The sequence below is a fragment of the Salvelinus fontinalis genome, chromosome 2 (assembly GCF_029448725.1).
Source record: "Salvelinus fontinalis isolate EN_2023a chromosome 2, ASM2944872v1, whole genome shotgun sequence".
NCBI lineage: Eukaryota > Metazoa > Chordata > Actinopteri > Salmoniformes > Salmonidae > Salvelinus > Salvelinus fontinalis.
The window spans coordinates 58,946,029-58,961,142 of NC_074666.1; the positions used below are offsets into that span (position 1 = coordinate 58,946,029).

The 15,114-nt window shown below is 46.7% G+C and overlaps 1 protein-coding gene across 8 annotated transcripts in view; it reads left to right on the forward strand.

The window, feature by feature from the left end:
- LOC129822141 (peripheral-type benzodiazepine receptor-associated protein 1-like) overlaps window positions 1-15,114 on the forward strand; it is a 177,231-nt gene that overhangs the window by 143,635 nt on the left and 18,482 nt on the right. For 5 of the 8 annotated variants that reach the window (XM_055880143.1, XM_055880158.1, XM_055880152.1 and 2 more), the window contains 12 exons: window positions 112-221; window positions 709-1,617; window positions 1,826-1,977; window positions 2,443-3,120; window positions 4,230-4,571; window positions 6,164-6,319; window positions 6,609-7,493; window positions 8,130-8,232; window positions 9,737-9,879; window positions 10,116-10,284; window positions 13,657-13,725; window positions 14,276-14,323. In XM_055880143.1, coding sequence (XP_055736118.1) covers window positions 112-221; window positions 709-1,617; window positions 1,826-1,977; window positions 2,443-3,120; window positions 4,230-4,571; window positions 6,164-6,319; window positions 6,609-7,493; window positions 8,130-8,232; window positions 9,737-9,879; window positions 10,116-10,284; window positions 13,657-13,725; window positions 14,276-14,323 — 3,764 coding nt within the window. The remainder of the gene's footprint in view (window positions 1-111; window positions 222-708; window positions 1,618-1,825; window positions 1,978-2,442; window positions 3,121-4,229; window positions 4,572-6,163; window positions 6,320-6,608; window positions 7,494-8,129; window positions 8,233-9,736; window positions 9,880-10,115; window positions 10,285-13,656; window positions 13,726-14,275; window positions 14,324-15,114) is intronic. The other 3 variants (XM_055880176.1, XM_055880202.1, XM_055880187.1) reach the window with 3 other exon arrangements.

The window sequence follows — 15,114 nt, forward strand, 5'->3', positions numbered from 1 at the left end:
CTAAGAATGTTATCGTTTTTGTCTATCTCAGCATTCAACTGTAACAATGCAATGAGAAGGGTAATGTTTATAATACATTAGTGTTGATAATGTGACTTTATTTTTCCCCAGCTATAACCCCTATGATGGTCCAAATGATAACCCAGAGGTGGAGCTGCCACTCACCGCTGGGGAGTACATCTATGTTTATGGCGGTATGGATGACGACGGCTTCTATGAAGGTGAGCCTTCTCCAAAACCTCAAAGGGGCAATCAGCAGTTGCTACATCCAAACCATTTATTCTTAAAGAAAATAACGTATAAATGCCTCATGAGCTAAGTTCAACTGTTGTACTCCATCAAAACCTAAAATGTAAGGTTGTTTTACTCCAAAGTAAATGTAAACGAATATTATATAGCCTCAAAACATGGTTAAAACTATAATTTTGATATCATGGATGGTCAGTCCTTGCATCCGTAGCTCTGAATTTGAAATTGAGTGGTTACATTTCTCCAAACCCATCCCTCAGCTTTTTACTATAACAGGGGCTGGGATTACACTTTGTTATTTTTTCTACTGTTCATTGGCACTTTAATTTCATAACAATTTTATAAAGTTAGATTTTTTTACACTGAAAGTTCCCATTTTAACACTGACATTTTAACACGGTCCAGGTTTTTAGTGTCGACATACCAAACACAAGTCTGTCTCTCTGTGTCCCCCTGCAGGTGAGCTGATGGACGGGCGGAGAGGGCTGGTCCCCTCCAACTTTGTGGAGCGCGTCTCAGATGATGACATGATGAGCGCCCATGTTCCAGAGGGCACGGACATATCCCACAACTCCTTGCTGGACAGCAGCCTGCACAGTGCCAGCCACCAGCACCACCTCCGCCTGGGGGGCCCAGGTACCTCTGAGAAGACCGATCCTACGTTTGCAGCCTCCAACCCAGGTCCCCTATCCATCTCTTTCCCCTCAGGGGAGCAGGTCCCGGACCCCTCCTTCCGACCCCTCCTCTCCCCAGCCCCCCTCACCAACGGCCTGGACCTAGACCTGGAGGTGGGGGTGGACACTGTGCCTTACCCGCGCAAGCTCACCCTCATCAAGCAGCTGGCCAAGAGCATCATCATTGGCTGGGATGGGCCGCTGGTGCCAGCAGGCTGGGGCAATGTGTGGAGCTACAATGTGTACGTGGACCAGGAGCTGAGGCTCAACGTGCCCTTCGGCTCTCAGACTAAAGCTGTCCTAGAGAGACTAGACGTCAATCTCAAGGCCTATCGAGTGTCTGTGCAGAGCCTGACTGAGCGCGGCAGCTCGGACCAGCTCCGTTGCTCCATGCTGGTGGGCAGGGACGTATGTGTGGCGCCCACCCAGCTCAGAGTCGACCGTGTCACCGCCACCTCGGCCAGCCTGTCGTGGCTGCCCAGCAACAGTAACTATGTCCACATTGTGTCCTTGAACGAGGAGGAGATGGAGCTGGTGAAGGCTGGCAGCTACTCGCTGTGCCTCAGTAACCTTACCCCCAGCCTGCACTACACGGTCAAGGTGGAGGCTCGGCCACACCAAACCCCCTGGGAGCTTCCCCAGGAGAGGCGGGAACACAAGACCACCACCACTACCTTTACCATGCTGGCCGCAGGTAAGTGAGCAAACAGGGTAGAGAGATACTGGAGATCAAAGAGTGCTGAAGAACTGCTGGTTTAATTTTTTACATGAAAATATATTCCACTCACCTGGTGTTCCCAGGTCTTTAAAACAGGCCCTGATTAGAGAGGACAAATGAAATCAGGGCCTGTTTAAGACCTAAGATGTGCTTGTCTTCTAAGATGTATTACCTCCTCTCCCAGGTCCCCCTGATGCTCCTCTGGATGTGCAGCTGGAGCAGGGGCCCTCCCCAGGAATCGCCCTTATCAGCTGGCTGCCTGTCACCATCGATGCTGCTGGGACCTCCAACGGAGTCCGCGTCACCGGATACACCATCTACGCTGACAAGAAAAAGGCAATATAACTGTAGTGTAGTGTTTCTGGACCTGAATGCACTGGAAACAGAGGAGAGTGTTTAAGGTTTTGGATGTAATGGGGATGAAATTATGCTGAGAGGGAAATGCTTTTGAAATGAGTTTGAATCGGTGTGTCTGTCAAGCCAGTGTTTTCAGAGAGGTTCTGTGCTCTAAAGACCCACTGAGTCTGTTGCTCTCTTCCTCAAGACGCTGGTTTGTGTTTAAATGTGCCATGGTAGTTGCAGTGCTTCAGCTTGGGCTGTGAACAGTATCTGTGATGATGCCCTGTCCTATGCCGCTAATTTTTATATCCTTTTAAGTCAGAAGTGTTTTACATCTCTGTGTGAGGATAGTGTGTGTGAGGATAGTGTGTGTGAGGAGTGTTTTGCTGTGAGGATATTTTGTGAAGAGAGTATGTGTCTGTGCAGCTGACACTACCCATCTCCTATTTTGCCGTACCCTAGGTGTTGGAGGTGTCATCCCCTACGGCAGGCAGTGCCCTAATGGGCCCGTCTCAAATCCAGTCCCTTATGACGGCCCACCAACTCACCGTGCGCACCATGTCCGCCCACGGGGAGTCCACCGACTCTGTGCCAGTCAACGTGCCCGCCAAGCTAGCCGCCATCATGACGGACCAGGCCTCGGCTACCTCCGCCCCATGCTCCTCGTCACTCCCCGTTCACCAGTCACCAACCTACCAGTCACCCCCTGTCCACCAGTCACCCCCCTTCCTGTCTTCATCACCACCCGTACAGCCCCAATCCCCGTCCTATGGGAACTCAGCTGCCAAAGTCTCCACGCTACCCTACGCCACGGCCTCACTGCCGCTAGACGCACACGCCATGGTCCCTAACGGGGGGCTGCCCTCTGCCAACTCTCCCCCAGTCCACACCCTCCACACAGAGGCCTCCTCCCCGCTCCCTGCCTCGTACGCAGAGGCCTGGGCCAACCCCTTAGCAAAGTCTCCTGCTCCCCCCCGGGATGGCTTGGCAGTGCATGAGGCCACCATGTCACCTCCAGTAGCACCAAACTATCAGGCCAAGTTGCCATCAGTACCATCAGCCTATGAGGCTATGATGTCACCACCAATACAACCAGCCTATCAGGCCATGCTACCACCAGCCTCTCACATCAACACAACGGTACTTACAATAATGCAACAACACCTCCTCTAAAACTGTCATCTAGAATTTTAGAACTCACCTCATGGCTCCAGACTTACTTTTTCCTGTGGTGGCACTGGTGACACTAACATTTTCAGTTTGTGGCACCAGCCCATTATTCGGTCGCACAAAACTTTGTTGCGGCATCACACAATAGTAAAAAAATTGCAGTCATCTTATGAAGTAATTCGCAGTGCTACTGAGACGGTATGATTCATGAAACATGTTCAAGCAGGGATTCATGATCAAGATATTTTTATGTGTAACCTAAACCAGTGATTGTCATGAATTTTGGGTTGATAATTACTCTATTGTTGCTATATTTTACTCTCAATATAAGGCTCCAGAATTGCACATTTATTCTGTTCAATAGAGATGAATTTGCTTAGCAACATTTTGTGTGTATAAATTAAATATCACATAAGGTAATTCATTTCGGGCTAATTCACCATTTGAGGAAGTGGAAACTCAAAATGCATTAGGTAGATCGCTAAATATAATATGTTGCTAGTTAGCTGTGTAATTGATGAATGTAACAGTAAATGTAATGTCCTAAAAACTTTGCAGCATACCCATTTATGTCTATAGCCTGTGCAGTCTCCGCACACGGTCAATGTTGAGAGTAATACCTGCAGAGAGCTGAGACCCTCCTCTCACCAACAGGCACAACTGCTTTCAAAACGTTTATTTTGGCGCAATTGCATTTTTTTTAATGCTGCAATAATTTTTCTGTCCCACTAGCCTACTCAGCGCGAAAGGAGAAACAGACACAGGGACAGGGCAGACACTTTCATACAGGGATCAGGAAAATAATGCACTTTAGGCTACTGTTTTATCAAATCATGCTTTTAGCTGCCCCAAAATATGTTTTGAGTGACCAGCTTGAATTTGCAGTTCACACCGATGCGACCAATCAAACGTTTTACTCGCACAGCCTAAGAATCGCAAAATGCGACTAAATGGTCTCAGTCTGGAGCCTTGCAACTGCTCTAAAATATATAGTACTAGAGGTATGTTATTATCTAGTTTACATTATTAGAACTATTTTAACTAAGTGTATGTTGTATGTACGCCTGTCTGTTCTCCAGGTCAATGCAGCCTTGCCCCCCAACCAGAGTCCAGTCCCAGGCCTAGTCCCAGCAGCAGCCATGGAGCAGAGCAGAGCAGTCACAGAAATCCCCGGAGCTCCCCGTCCCGTCATGTCCATCACAGACTTTCTCCCCATGGAAGACGACTCCCGTGCAAACCTTTCAACCCCTGAGCCCTGCCCCACCCCAACCCAGGACAGACACTCTCTCCTGCCCCCCAAAGCCCCCTCTCCCCTGGAGTCAGAACCAGACTACTCTATGGAGAGGTCGACCACACGCCTGGTGTCCATGGAGGAGTTCCTCAAGCAGGAGAAGGACCCAGGCTTCAGCAGGCAGCCACAGGTTGGTTGGTTGGTTAGTTAGTTATTTAGGACTGACTGTTCTTTTTTGGAATGTGACACATTAAATATCATTGCCAGTTTTCTGGGCAGATGCAATATGCATGGCAACTCTGATGTGTTCTTTATTGTTCCAATGTTCCCCTCACATTGGCTAGAACTCTGTGCTTTAATCCTCTGATGATGTTCATTGCAGAAAGAAACTTTCTCACCCAGCCTTTCTCAACTCTTTCTCACCCAGCCTCACCCCTTGACTAGATGAACCAGTAACTCATCTAGGTCTAGGAAAGGCTGTGGGATCATTACCTCGTATTTATCAACATGGTGCTTTAGACTAGGGGTCGTGACTCCATATGGGGTCACCTGATATGAAATGGGGTCAATGGATAATGCATTTATTTTTCAAAATACGTCATTTTTTATATATATTATGATATCGTATTTCTATCTCAAAATCATTGTAAAGTGGTTACCCTAAAAAATCGAAATGAAAATTATTCAAATGTAAAAGATCAAATTCAACCAGAGAGCACCTTAGCTCATGGGAAAAGGCCGCACTTGACAATTGCGCTTGAATCGTTCCATTTTGAATGGATAGGCCTGCTATGCTATGAAACCACACAATATTGCAGAGACTTTGATATTTCCGGAAAATAAAGTGTGAGAAGGTCGAGGCACAGAAACTCACATTTTATACCTTTGTCAGATAGGAAAGAATTCTTATTGGAGAGAGTTTTTCAAAAGCGGACCATGCCCCCTTCCCTCGGCTGTGCATGTTTCTAACAGAAAACAGCATCAGTAAGCGTCCCACATGAGTGGTGACTGTGCACCTCCAATGCTTGGAAGAGCACTTTGGGACCTGCTTCCCAATCAGTTTGACTGTGATCCTGGCTCAGTCGACATGCCGGTAAGTGAAGTCAAACAGCTGATCGAGCTGTCATGGAACCGAATGCTGCAGACAATGCAGCAAAAGTACAGGTCACTACGGAGGAGTTTTGCTTCCTGACTCAAAGGGAATCCACTTCCGTCTCCCTCTGAGCATTAAAACGCATGGTACCCTTCATCAGCTTATATCTGTGTGAAGCTGGATTCAGTGCTCTCGTCTGCATATATAAAAAATATATCCAGGTTGGATGTGACCGCAGAGATGAGGTGCGTACTGTCGACCACGCCCCCTGACTTTGAGAAGCTCTGACTCAACATGCATCAAGCACACCCATCTCATTAGTGGTGGTGAGATAAGAGAGATTATGTTAGACTCATTTGCAATTGACAGTCATAGCCACAAATAAAAAAAGTAAACATTGGATGTTAATTACATAATTTATTTCAAATGGTTGGGGTCGTGCAAACTTTCAGATATCAAAATGGAGTTGTGGGCCAAAAACGTTTGGGAACCCCTGGACTAGAGAGCATTGAGGATAGAGGCATTACACCAAGACATACCCATGTTCATAGTAACATTTCCTACTATGAAAATGAGCATTTGGAGGATTTACCTAGTCAATTTACATTTCACTTGTATTGACATGATTGGTTAATCCACATGCTCTAAGCCTGTCCTGTTGTACTGTGTGGTTGTGCTCTGTGTGTCAGGGTTATGCTGTTGGCCTGGTGGAGCCTCCGTACGGTGCAACAGAGAACAGTAGGGGCTCGGACCTGTCTGATATTCTGGAGGAAGAGGAGGAGGACATGTACTCAGACCCCCGTGGACCCACCCTGGCCCGAGGGTACACCACAGGAGCCGACAGGGTAAACATTCACTACAAACACTTGATTTTACTGATCTTGCTGAGGAGGACAGCCTCTGTTTTTGTTACGTTTGCTTTACTTTCCCTCTTTCATTCTTGAATTCACTCACTGTTTTGATTCTTTTTTTTTTTTTTTTGTATGTCACACTTCACCCCTACCTTATGCCACCGTGCCCTGCCCAACCTGCTCACATCCGCCTCCTTCCTGACCTCCTATCTCCATCTCCTACATCCAACCTCTTACCTTCAACCTGTTACACCCTCTCCTCTGTGACCCATGACCCCTGTAGCCAAACCAGTGGGAGGTGCCGGACAGTGACGAAGAGATTCTGGAGAGTATGCTGAAGCTTCCTCCACAGGCCCAGGCTCAGGCCTACCACTACCATCACAGTCATCATCACTTTAACAAGCACCTGTTCAGCATCCCAGAGGTCACTGATGAAGAGGACAACAGCGTGGACGAGGACTATAATCACCGGCGCCACCGAAGACAGTCCCAAGCCAGGCCCAGCCGCACACACCTTCACCCCGATGACCCCCACTACCACAGAACCCAAGACCAACCCCAGCCCCACCACCACCACCACCACCACCACCACCACAGCAGCAGAGCTGAAGCCAAAGAGCCTTTACCCAGACATAGTGGTGGTGCTGTTGTCAGGGCTCGGCCCCAGCACAGGGTCCACTACGCAGACACAGTAAACAGCATCAGCTACCCTGAGGAGGGGGAGCTGGTCCTCGGGCCCAGTAAGGAGATGTGGGTGCATCAGGCCCCCCAGAAGGCCCACCACGGTGGGGGAAGGAACGGAGTGGGGACGGTTGCCCTGGTAGGCGGGCTAGGGGACAGGCTCAGAAGAGAAGCCTTGTTACGGAGTCAGATGGCGGTCGCTGCGTTAACGTCCCAGGCCACCGGCCACGCACCATGCTCCTACCTAGTCAGCAAGACCGTTCGAACGGTCAAGTCCCCTGTGGGCTCGGTAGCAGAGATCGACATTGAGTATGGGACTGACGAGGAGGATACATTGACCTATGACCGCGGGGAACGAGGGGAGGTGGTGGTGGAGCAGATGAGTTCTGAGTGGTGGGTGGAGGGGTCACAGCCTGACCCCCTCACTCTGGCCCTGCGCCGGGGAAAACCTGCCCTCCAGGCCATTGCAGCTGCTGCAGCAGAATGGGTGTGTTCTCACTCGTTGTACCCCGTGGTTGTATTTAAATTCCCTCTTCTCTACCGGCGTCTGTGTAGTTGGCTTGTCATGCGTCGCATGTCCTCTTTATCTGAGATCCTAGCGTCTGTTTGTCTGTCTGTCTGACGGCACCGTTGCTTCTCCAGACACATTCAACCTGCACAAGGCCTGAAAGACCACCTGATCCTTATTGCATACTACTCATGTCTCTAACCATGCAGTCCCTTACTGTACAACCTGAATGCAAGTTATTGTCTTAAGTGCTGCTGTCTTTCTCTCTGACTCTGTGTGTGTGTGTGTGTGTGTGTGTGTGTGTGTGTGTGTGTGTGTGTGTGTGTGTGTGTGTGTGTGTGTGTGTGTGTGCGTGCGTGCGTGCGTGCGTGCGTGCGTGCGTGCGTGCGTGCGTGCGTGCGTGCGTGCGTGCGTGCGTGCGTGCGTGCGTGCGTGCGTGCGTGCGTGCGTGCGTGCGTGCGTGCGTGCGTGCGTGCGTGCGTGCGTGCGTGCGTGCGTGCGTGCGTGCGTGCGTGCGTGCGTGCGTGCGTGCGTGCGTGCGTGCGTGCGTGCGTGCGTGCGTGCGTGCGTGCGTGCGTGCGTGCGTGCGTGCGTGCGTGCGTTTATGTTGACCAGGAGCCTGGCAGAGACCCGTCGATGGAGGCTAGTGCTGGGTGGAGTGGACAGGCTGAGCTCTCCCCTAAGCTGACCAGGGCAGAGGCCAGGCACGAGCTCAATGGTCAGAATCTCATTCCTCATCCTTCTTCTCACCACCCCCCCTTCTCACGCGCTCTCTCTCTTTATCTCTGTCTCTCTTGTTCTGCGATTTATCTCTCTCTTCCTCTCTGTCTGCCTGTCTCTGTCTCTCTGAGAAAGACACCAGAATGTCAGATTACGAGTTTGTGTGTGTGTGTGGGGGGGAGGGGGGACTTTAACAGGGACAGGGTGATTGGGGAGAGCGAGAGATGGCCTGTAAGCTTAGAACCTGCTTCACTCCAAAATGGCTCGTCATGACATGAGATGGATGAGAGGAAGAGACAACCATGAAAATAGTACCCTAGATTAGCCCACAGTGAAACCAACCAAACTGGAGTCTCTCTCTCTCTCTCTCTCTCTCTCTCTCTCTCTCTCTCTCTCTCTCTCTCTCTCTCTCTCTCTCTCTCTCTCTCTCTCTCTCTCTCTCTCTCTCTCTCTCTCTCTCTCTCTCTCTCTCTCTCTCTCTCTCTCTCTCTCTCTCTCTCTCTCTCTCTCTCTCTCTCGTTCTGCCTCTTCCACTCTCTTTCTCTCTCTCTCTCGTTCTGCCTCTTCCACTCTCTCTCTCTCTCTCTCTCTCTCTCTCTCTCGTTCTGCCTCTTCCACTCTCTTTCTCTCTCTCTCTCGTTCTGCCTCTTCCACTCTCTTTCTCTCTCTCGTTCTGCCTCTTCCACTCTCTTTCTCTCTCTCGTTCTGCCTCTTCCACTCTCTTTCTCTCCCTCTTTCAATCTCACAGCTGTGTTCTCATGGAAAAGCTCACAGATATAGTTCTGCTATTCTCAGCGGCAGGTGGAAGAACAAGGAACGTGCAGATACATACATAGGACACACACACATGCACTCTGCACGTACACCCCACGACACTAGAGAGGGAGGGAGGGATCAGCGAAGATGTTGTTCTCACATACAGTATCTCCAGATATCTATACAGACAGAGGATATGAATGTGGTCTATTTCTTCCTGTCAGCTCTGCTCTGCTTGCCTATAGTCTGACTGTTTCTACATACAGATGGGCTGATCCCTCCTAATGAGATCGAACCTTGTCTCATTGGTGCAGCTTAAGTCCTAGTTAACTACAGCAGTTCACATTCCCTACACTGCCCTATAGGCCTGCATATAGGTCTAGGTAATCAGTCATCTTGATCACTACATCACATAGACCAGTGATGGGCAACTCTAATGGGGGTGGGGGCCACAAGAAAAGTCTGAATTCATCATAAGGGGGCGCAGTGACTGGCAGGTCTGTGTACCCACATCCATATACACACACATGCAGTCAGAGCTGGCCCAAGCCTGTTGGGGGCCCGAAACAAAACACACACATTTTAACAGAGTGGAAGTGGGCTCTTCCGTGTGGATTTTGAGAACTGTGGGCGTGGGGGATGTGTGTGGGTGTGTGTGACCAGGCAAATCCAGGTGTATGCACCGCAATGCTTAGGCTAACTGTTGCTCCAAATAATGTCGGATCTGTTTGTGTGTTTGCATGAAGAGAGCATGGAGCCTGCACGGCCTATAGGAGACAACGAGGTGCGTATCTTTGTGGCGCTGTTCCCCTACGACCCGGTTAACATGTCCCCGAACCCTGATGCCGCTGAGGAGGAACTGCCCTTCAGAGAGGGACAGATCATCAAGGTATGGAACCCAACTGGTTAAAATTATAGTATTGCCTGCTGGAATAGTGATATCCCTAGCACCATGTTTTACACACTCTCTCATCTAATCTATCATTAATTATAGGCTGTTCAAGGCAAAATGTTTATCCATGTTATGCTTCTTCTATTAATAAGTTAAGACAGTAATGGCACAACCTAACAGCAGCCATCTTGTTTTCTCTCTTCACCTTCCCCATCCTCCATTTTCCTGTACAGATCTACGGAGATAAAGACTCGGACGGGTTCTACCACGGCGAATTGAACGGTCGTCACGGTTACGTACCGTGTAACATGGTGTCTGAGATTCAGGTGGAGGATGAGGAGACCAGAAAGACACTCCTGCAGCAGGGCTTCCTGTCTACCCACGCAAACATGGAGAAGATAGGTAGGCACAACTGTCAGTAACAGCACCAGGCAATCATCAAAGGGTTTTACATCTGTCAATCATATCAACAGCCAATCCCAGCAGGGTTCATCCCACAAGTGTCCAATTAAACAGGGCCCTTCTCTGATCCAAGTAACATACTGCCCATGCAATCAAACAATCAATCAAGTACATTTGAATTGTATTTTTCTTTCTGTTTGGTGTCAGCTCAATGGTTTGTATAGATGTTGTCAGCCTGTACACTTCACTTTAAAATATGCACCAACTGCGGTCTAACACTTTTCAGCAGGTGTGTGTAGGTTCTTTGTCGTTTTGTTTTAATGAAATCTCCATTGTCCATGTTGTGGAGTGGAAGTGAAAGAAAGTAAAAATGGCAATACAGAAGTACTGTAGCTATGACCATTAGGGTGAAGTGTCAGATGTTGTGAGTTTCATAACTGCCAACAGATGCTCCATTTTTATTTTTTACTCCTCTCTTACTAGTCTTGAAATCAACCAGCCGTGACTCAATCATATACTATACTTCAAACTTGAATAATTTGAAATGAAAGCAAAAGTCTGTGTTTCTTCACCACAATCTGTTGGGGGAAATCCTCACAACCGGTAAAATAGCAGCTGCGTCTTAGATACTGGAAAACATTCATTTGACCTATTAACTTTTTACTGTAATTGACCCATTTACTTTGTAAGAATTAACAAAACTGGCCAAATTGCACTATTTGATTAAATTCAAAATGAAAAAATAATAATAATAATCTGAGGGGTATCCTACTGAGCAAGCAAGATCTACTCAGGATTTTCTAAAGCTAACCAGCTTCAGGTAGCCTCACATTCCAGCTCAGGCTTCATCCATATACTACGACGGTGGATATTGCTCGTCCACCCGCCGCTAACTCTAGCAGGCTTGCAACTGCACGTGCACATCCCACGTGGTTAGTCGAACGACGAACTCTTCATTGAGACAATTTGTGCCGAAATCAAAATGAAGCAAAAGTTATCTTGCAAATTCAGCAGGCTATGGTGTGAAATGGGCTTTTAGAAATGCCTTCTGCTCTTTGGTGTGCTTATCAATGCATGAGCACCTTGTTTCCCACTCCTATCGATAAAATCATTGTATTAGAAGTCGACCGATTATGATTTTTCAATGCCGATACCGATTATTGGAGGACCAATAAAAGCCGATACCAATTAATCGGACGATTTTTATATATACGTATGTTTTTTTTAAAATAATTATTTATTTGTAATAATGACAATTACAACAATACTGAATGAACACTTTCATTTTAGGAACAACTACTTCAAGGTCTCAGAGCGAGTGACGTCACCGATTGAAACGCTATTAGCGCGCACCCGGCTAACTAGCTAGCCATTTCACATCGGCTACGCCAGCCTAATCTCGGGAGTTGATAGGCTTGAAGTCATAAACAGCTCAATGCTTGAAGCACAGCGAAGAACTGCTGGCAAATGCAGGAAAGTGCTGTTTGAATGAATGCTTACAAGCCTGCTGCTGCCTACCACCGCTCAGTCAGACTGCTATATCAAATCATAGACTTAATTATAACATAATAGCACACATAAATACGAGCTTTAGGTCATTAATATGGTCAAATCCAGAAACTATAATTTCGAAAACAAAACGTTTATTCTTTCAGTGAAATATGGAACCGTTCCGTATTTTATCTAACGGGTGGCATCCCGAAGTCTAAATATTGCTGTTACATTGCACAACCTTCAATGTTATGTCATAATTATGTACAAGTCTGGCAAATTAATTACGGTCTTTGTTAGGAAGAAATGGTCTTCACACAGTTCGCAACGAGCCAGGCGGCCCAAACTGCTGCATATACCCTGACTCTGCTTGCACCGAACGCAAGAGAAGTGACACAATTTCCCTACTTAAAAGAAATTCATGTTAGCAGGCAATATGAACTAAATATGCAGGTTTAAAAATATATACTTGTGTATTGATTTTAAAGAAAGGCATTGATGTTTATGGTTAGATACACATTGGTGCAACGACAGTACTTTTTGTCATGAATGCGCTTGTTAAATCATCACCCGTTTGGCGAAGTAGGCTGTGATTCGATGAGAAATTAACAGGCACCGCATCGATTCTATGCAATGCAGGACAAGCTAGATAAACTAGTAATATCATCAACCATGTGTAGTTAACTAGTGATTGTGTTAAGATTGATTGATTGTTTTTTATAAGATAAGTTTAATGCTAGCTAGCAACTTACCTTGGCTCCTTGCTGCACTCGCGTAACAGGTAGTCACCCTGCCACGCAGTCTCCTCGTGGAGTGCAATGTAATCGGTGTCCAAAAATGGCAATGACCGATTGTTATGAAAACTTGAAATCGGCCCTAATTAATCGGCCATTCCGATTAATCGGTCGACCTCTAAATTGTATCATAATAATTGTATTTGTCATACGAAAGTTTTACTCTGCGTGAAGTTTCAAATGTTTTCTGTCATTACTAAATTACTTAGTATTTTAACATTTTACAATTTTCTTAAACACAAAAAAAAACATTTGATTAAAAAATCTTTCATCCGTCTTTCTCAAATGAAGGGGATGATAATGCAATCTTTGCGAGAGGGAGGGAATCTGATTTTATTGGTCCTCAACTCGCGGCTCAGATACTTCATTCAGGATAAGTAGAGTTATCCCTGAGTTAGCCTGCCCCGGAGCAGGTTAGTTCTGAAGGATTCGTTACCATAGAAATGTACATGACTAAAAAGTGAGCCACATTCGTATGACTGGTTATCCCAAGTTGAACTCAGAGTTAACCAAAGTTACCTCAATATCTCTTCAAACCTGATTCGTAGGATACCCCTCTGTAGTTCAGCCTATTTGCTTTGTATGCTCTTGTAGTTTGTCTTCACTTAGACTTGATTGTGTCACTGACTGTTTTAGGATAATCATCCCAGCTTCAGCTTTTGCCAAGCCTAATTCTCTTTTATTTTTTCATCGACTCTGTGTCATGCAAATCACTTTAATTAGTGTAATAAGCTCTGGGGGCTCATTGCTTTGGACCCCCACAAACACAGGCGCACACACACACGTCATTACCCACCCTGCCAACTAGATCAAGCTGACAAACAATGTGCTTCTATTTCCTGCTTATCGTTCCCCCACAATGATCTCTGTAGATGTTTTAACCCTTTCACTTCCACTTGGTCTCACCTGCTGTGTTCTGTTCGCTTTTTATTATTATTGGTTGGTTGGTTTTTAAAATGGCTTTTTACAGCCTTCAAACTCATTCTGTCTCTTGTCTGGTCTGCTTCTTCACGATTTGGTGTCTCTGTCTGTCTGTGTTTTTCTTTATGGTTTCAAATTTGGTTTCCCTTTTTAAAACTCCATAAAGGCACTCGCTCACATGCAAAGCTTCCGCGTCGGCCTGTCCCACCGCCGAAACCGAGACGATCCAAGAAAGGTGTGTCTCGCTGTCGCTGCTGACTGGCTTTCTCTCTCTTTTCTCCTTCCCTCTTGCCCACTCTTCCTTTGGTCTGCCTTTTTTTTTCTCTCTCTCTCTCTATCACACTCCTTCTTGCTCACTGGCCAGAGGGGATTTGTGGATTCACAGTATTAAATATACAGAACGTTATAATGATCTGCTATAGACTGAGATGTAGTAGGTCGTTTTTTTGTTGTTGAAAATTAGGCCTAACACTTTTATTAATGCACTTGCTCTTATATGCATGGTTAGAGCATTTGGATATAGGAGTTGCCATAGTTTCAGTGCGGTCCCACTCTTCAGCATCCCCTCTGATCTCCTCCATCTATCTGTGCCTCTGTCTACTCCTGTGTGACTGTCTGATATCATATCTGGCCTCAGGCTGCTCTCTCTAGGGTTGGCTTTGGTTTCTACGTTTTGGTTTGGTTGTAATGTGTCAGAGCCAATTAGGACCAGAGTGAAATGCTTTAACCTGCTTCTCTCTCCCCACCCTACCCTACCCCACTCCCGTCCCAATCTACTCTTCCAGTTGAGGCTACTGCAATGTGGGAGGATAGCTTAGAATCCTCCAGTCAAGGTTTGTAATGTATCCATCATTGGCTCTCTCTCTCTGCCTCACAAGCATGAAGGGACGCCCGCTCTAGCATCGACTGGAAACCTGCATGTATTAGACAAGATACACATGACATCATCATTATGAGACCTCTCTAAACCTTTCTCTAGCCTCCACCTGATACATGAATGTGAGTCGATCCACGAAATGAGTACCTTTTGGGTAGTGTAACTTTGTGCAAAAAACTTTTTACCAAATGTTTACATTCTGCCACCAAGAGCACATGTTCAATAAAACACATGTTTTCCCATTACTATAGTAAGTGTCAAATAAAGTAACATAGTTGACCATCATCTTTCATCTTAAATCAGCCAGAAATCGCCTTGCGTCAGGGGAAATAGAATATTGTTATGTGTAACAGGAATCACAAAAAAATGTAAGTTGTTATAACATGTCTAGCCTGTCTATCTATGGGTAACAGGGTTGATGTCTTATGCTTGACCAAAACACCAGGAAATGTCCAAAAGGAGAGAACCAGCTCACCTGCTTCTACACCAATAATGTGTACATTTACATTTAAGTCATTTAGCAGACGCTCTTACAAATTGGTGCATTCACCTTATGAAATCCAGTGGGACAGCCACTTTACAATAGTGCATCTAAATCTTTTAAGGGGGGGGGAGGGGATTAGAAGGATTACTTTATCCTATCCTAGGTATTCCTTAAAGAGGTGGGGTTTCAGGTGTCTCCGGAAGGTGGTGATTGACTCCGCTGACCTGGCGTCGTGAGGGAGTTTGTTCCACCATTGCGGTGCC